The following is a 5445-nucleotide window of genomic DNA, read 5'->3' on the forward strand; positions in this document are numbered from 1 at the left end:
CTTGACGCCACGTTGGCCCGGCACTCCACGGCCTACGGCGGTGTCACATGCAGCTGGCGAGTCACGCCCACACTCCCTGTTGTCCCACAGCTGAAGCACGAGATGTCCAACATCATGAAGGGGATGCTGGCCAACTACACGGGCCAGAACAAGACCACCGAGCTCACCTGGGACTACGTCCAGAGGACGGTGAGTGGACGGACCGGTCCGGCGCCGTACGCACCACAGGGCTACAGTACATCACCTGATCCGTTTGGTTTTCCTTCCTGTCTCCCGCTGCTCACACACACGCACACACGCACGCACACACGCGCGCGCACCCCTGCCAAGCCTCTCACTCGGTGGTGCTAAGCAGAGCCCGTGCTCGGTTTCATTGGCTGGCAGCGCTGTCGCTGGGTGAACAGCGCCCAACCAAGGACCTCATCTTACGGGAATGTGGAATATTAACTCGTCTTTCTCATTATTCTCTCTTCCTCTATCTCCATCTCTCTCTCTCCCTCCCTCTTTCGCTCTTCCTCCCTCTCTCTCTCTCCCTCCCTCTTTCTCTCTCCCTCCCTCTCTCTCTCCCTCCCTTTCTCTCTCCCTCTCTCTCCCTCCCTCTTTCTCTCTCTCACCCTCCCTCTCTCTCTCTTATCTCTCTCTCCCTCCCTCTCTCTCCCTCTCTCTCTCTCTCTCTCTCTGTCTCTCCTTCTCTCTGTCCCTGTCTCTCTCTCCCTCTCTCTCTCTCTGTCTCTCCTTCTCTCTGTCCCTGTCTCTCTCTCCCTCCCTCTCTCTCCCTCCCCAGAGGCAGTGCTGTGGCTGGACTCAGCCTGGTAACTGGTCGGAGAACGTGTGGAACAAGAACAGCTCTCAGATCCTGTACCCCTGTTCCTGCCGGAACTCCAGCATGCCCGGCACCGACATCAAGGAGTCGGGCCTTTGTGAGCACCTGAACCACAACCTGCCCATCTACGACACGGTACCGCAACGCCCCAGACCCCTTAATGCCTAATACCCCTGCAGCACTGTGATCTGAATACACTCGTTTCTTAGGCCACATGGAGACCTGAAAAGGCCTTAGTCTAGTTTCGCCTTACTTCAGAGATAAGACCCCGCCCCCTCCCGCCATTTGCAGACAGCCGCTGTCTCCCAGCGGAGATCTCTTGTTTGTGTTGAGTAAAGTCCTCTATTCCGAGGTTCCTTTGTCTTCCTGTTTGGCAGTTTCCAGAGGGGTCTGTCCCAGAATCCTCCACAGCCCAGCTCTGTTGTGCTTCCTCCCAGCGGCGCTGTCCAAAGACAACAGTTGTGTTTGGAGAAGCACCACTCTGTTCGGCTGCCACCATCCCTCATTTGTCTTTCTTTCCCTCCCTCTCTCTCTCTCTCTCTGTCTCTACTGTTTCTCTCTCTCTCTTTCTCTCCACATCCTTGTCTCTCTCTCTCTTCCTCGCTCTTTCCCTCCATATCTCCATACTGTATCTTTCTCACCCTCCATCTCTCTCTCTCTGCCTTTCTCTCTCTATCTCTCTCCCCCCCCCCCTCTCTATCTTTCTCTCCCTCTCCCGTCCTCTCTCTCTCTCTCTCTCTCTCTCTCTCTCTCCCTCTCTCTCTCTCCCTCTCTCCTCTTCTAGGCTTGTATATCTAGCGTAGAGGACTGGCTCCTGGAGAACTGTGGAGTTATTCTGGGAATCTGTGTCGGAGTGGCTGTTGTGGAGGTATCTCTCTCACACACACACACACACACACACACACACACACGTAATAGAATGTGTGCAGTGAAGCCCTGGTTATACTTTGTGAGTGCGCAAGGGATGTCCGCGTACCTCGCATTTTTTTGTGACCCCCCCCCCCCCCCTCTACGCTATGAGAGCACCAACTGCCGTGTCCTCCAAGCGGACTACAGAAGAAGTACGAACAGAACCGTCCGCGGAGTCCACAGCTGTCCACACGCGCGTCGGGGGCAAGGAGGCATCCAACCACTTAAGCCTCGGTTATGCTCCCTAATTTTATAGGAGGGCTGAAGCGGTTGGGTGCCTCCTTGCCCCCCCCCCCAGTCTAATTAAAGGAGTTACCCTTTACCCTGCTCTGTGTAACGCTGCGTTCCATTTGTATCAGAAACGTCGGGATTCCCGCCCGGGACGACGTCACATCCCAGTCGAATGCATTCCAGAAACAAAACGCGAACACCCCACTTTCTCCCCGTCTTTGTAGCTCTAGCCAAGTTAGCTATTGTTAGCCATTGTTAGCATTGTTAACAATAGCGAACTGTGCTATTTTGCGCAGACAAGCTTCGTAGTGACGTTGTCCACTGATAGACGTTAGACAATAGGCAGACTTTGTGTAAGACTGATTTAATGAGACAAATAAGACAGAAGCGCTAATAATAACTCTTATTAGCTTTCACTTATTGTTGATGTGCAGTGTAGCCATCAAGTCAGCAGCTGACATTGATGAGTCGGGGTAGATTTTTTATCCTAAATAAAATGCAAAAGTTCAGTTAAAGTTCAGTTAAAGTTCAGTTAAAGTTTAGTAAAGTTCAGGTGACATTTCCGATTCAAATGGAATGCCTCATAAGTGTGGGCGTGCTCAGACGTGCACCAGTGACACATTGTGTGTAGGTGTGCTTGGCTGTGTGTGTGTGTGTGTGTGTGTGTGTGAGTGTGTGTGTGTATGTGTGTGTGTGTGTGTGTGTGTGTGTGTGTGTGTGTGTGTGTGTGTGTGAGTGCGTGTGTGTGTGTGTGTGTGTGTGTGTGTGTGTGGTCTAACCCTGTGCCTGTCTCCTCCAGCTCCTGGGCATGATCCTGTCTATGTGCCTGTGCAAGAGTGTCGTCCAGGAGGACTACACCAAAGTACCCAAGTACTGAGACAGAGGGCCACAGGAGCCATGCCCCGCAACGCACGCCTGGAGCCACACAAACACACACACACACACACACACACACACACAGTACACACACACACATACAGCTGTCTCAAGCAATTCACCCTCCTCTGTCCAGACAGCTGTGCAGGTCTTGAACTCTGTCTCCTCTTATATAATACAATATAAGTCCCTACACACACACGCACACACACACACGCACACACACACACACACACACACACGTCAATCAAGCTGAACAAATGGACCAGTCACTTTTGGACATACAGTTTGCCCACATTTTCCACGGGGGAATTTGGTGCTGTCCTATTCTTAACAAACAAAACTTTTTTATTTTTTTTATTTGTTTTGTACAAAAATGACATTTATTTACATTTAGGTAGTGAATTAAGCCTGGATTAAGTCCAGCCATAGTCTTTATTTTTAAACGTGAACACATCATTGAATCTTGTACGTTTGTTTTTTGGGGTATTCTCTCTGAGGTGCTCATGGCGGTGGCACCGGTAGTCCACACCGACTTGGTGAGATCACTTTAGCGGCGTTTTGTGAGCTGTTGATCAGTACGACGGAGACCTGGCCCTGGGGCCCTGCGGAGGCGGGGTGTGGGTGTGAGGGCGGAGGCCGTGGATCTCTCGCCTGGATCAGGGCCGCCCGCTGGGCCCACAGCTGGTATTTTGGGGTGTTGCAGGGGGAGGTGGAGAGGCCTCCTCAAACCCAGGGCAGGGCTCTTCTGGTTGTCTGATCAGTGCTGTAGCCATAATAATAACCTTCCTCTACCCCCCCCTCGCTCTCTCCCTCTCAAGGGTGGGTCTGACTGGTCTCTCTAAACCAGTAGATACCAAAATTAGTAGTTCTGCATGAAGTATACGTATGTGTGTATAGTGTGTCATGTGCGTGTTTTTTGTGTGTTTTAAAAAAAATATTTTATCCATCTTTATTATTTTCTGCTGTCTCTTGTTGTTTTGTTTTACAATTGTAAATATGACTTAAGTAAGGGATGAATAAGAGAGTGGGCTTGGTCAGCGTTTTATACGTCATGGGAAAGTGGTCGCACTGTACGCTCTTGTTTTGAGGTGCCATTGTTTCTACTCTGTTGTTCCGATGTCGGGCCCTGGCCTGCGCAGCGCCATGTCAGCACTGCTCTGGGCAGAGTCGGAGAAACCGGAGCCCGGACTCTTCAACTTTGAACAGTTGGGAGAGTATGTGTGTTTGGTCCTGAGGGGAACACCAGTACGTGTATTTGGTCCTGAGAGGAACAACAGTATGCGTGTTTGGTTCCCTCAGTTCTCTGGTCCCACCACACAGCAGCGCCAGGCTGACAGGCCCAAACACACGCTAGCCACCCTGAGGGCCTGGCCATACAAACATGATGGCTGGATTTCAAGGACGTTAAGTTAAAGTTGTACTGTGTCCCTTTGTGTCTGTTCATTGCTCTGTGACTTTGGAAGACAGATTTTTCTAATATGAATTTATGTTTTGATTTAGCGAAGATGGTCATGTCAAACAAAGTTACTTTAGTGAGAGCACTATTTCAAGGCCATATGAGTTGAATATTCCATAGAGTTGAATAATCAAGGCAATCTTTTAAGATCTGGCAAATTGATGATTTAAGTTAATTTAAATATAGATTAAGGCTTTTATTGTGTTTATTCCGGTTTTTGTTTCAAATTACAAAAAACTATTTTTGTTATGCAGTGAATGCTGTCCTTGGTTTAAAAAAAAAAAAAAAAAAAAGTGTTATAAAATATTTCAGTATCAAGAATTGTTAATAAACTGAACTCACCACAACTCGTGTGCATTCTGTTCATCGGGATGGTCGCCACCACCAGATACTGTATGCGTGTGCCAAATTATTCCCACCTGGGCGATTGACAGCTGTAATACTGCAGACCGCCTAAAGATGGCAGTATATGCATTTGAAGTCGATTGTCCCTCCACGGCTCGCAGTAAGAGGAGGCGAGCAGGAGAGATGAGAATGGGGATCTCGGTTTGTATGTTCAATCAATTATCTTCAATGACTAGACTGCAGGTTGATGTATAGCATTATGTTCACTAATAAAAACGGCTGTAAAGACGTTCTCTATACACTAGTAAGATGTTTTCACTACCTTCACATTTGCCAGGGAAAACATCTATTGACTACATGAAACCTACTAAGCCTAGTATAGGTTAGACCTCACAAAACGAGGCTGCCGTTGGAAAAACAACGAGGCTGCCATGGAAACCAAGCTAAAGACAATGCCCAGGCATCCCAGAGACATGAGCTTCTCATGAAGTAAACCAGGCTTAAGTCACCCTGAATGAATGTGTGTTCACCCATGAAGGAAAACATCAATTCCAGTGCTATTTATATCATCTGGTTCATTCTGCCAAGGCAAATATGAAAACAGGTTTAAAAGCAGTGTGCCTCCAACCATAACCGCCTTTTCCTGTGATCCGTTATCTGTTGTTGTTTGTGACACTTCAACTTAACACGCGGTTGTAATGAGGGCTGCTCAGTGCGGTCCCAAGGGACGGGTTTGAGTATCTCAAATGGGACACTTCCCAGCATGGAGCCGGCCTACCTGCTGGGCAGATGAGCTGAACGT

At 49.0% G+C, this 5445-nt stretch overlaps 1 protein-coding gene across 1 annotated transcript in view; it reads left to right on the forward strand.

The window, feature by feature from the left end:
* The window catches only part of cd82b (CD82 molecule b), a 21095-nt gene extending 16460 nt beyond the window's left edge, over positions 1 to 4635 (forward strand). Inside the window, exons 6-9 of the mRNA XM_084452870.1 lie at positions 91 to 189; positions 785 to 958; positions 1608 to 1691; positions 2763 to 4635. Coding sequence (XP_084308996.1) covers positions 91 to 189; positions 785 to 958; positions 1608 to 1691; positions 2763 to 2840 — 435 coding nt within the window. The 3' untranslated portion in view covers positions 2841 to 4635. The remainder of the gene's footprint in view (positions 1 to 90; positions 190 to 784; positions 959 to 1607; positions 1692 to 2762) is intronic.
* Positions 4636 to 5445: the final 810 nt, after the last annotated feature.

The sequence above is a fragment of the Borostomias antarcticus genome (assembly GCF_949987555.1).
Source record: "Borostomias antarcticus genome assembly, chromosome: 18".
Taxonomy (NCBI): domain Eukaryota; kingdom Metazoa; phylum Chordata; class Actinopteri; order Stomiiformes; family Stomiidae; genus Borostomias; species Borostomias antarcticus.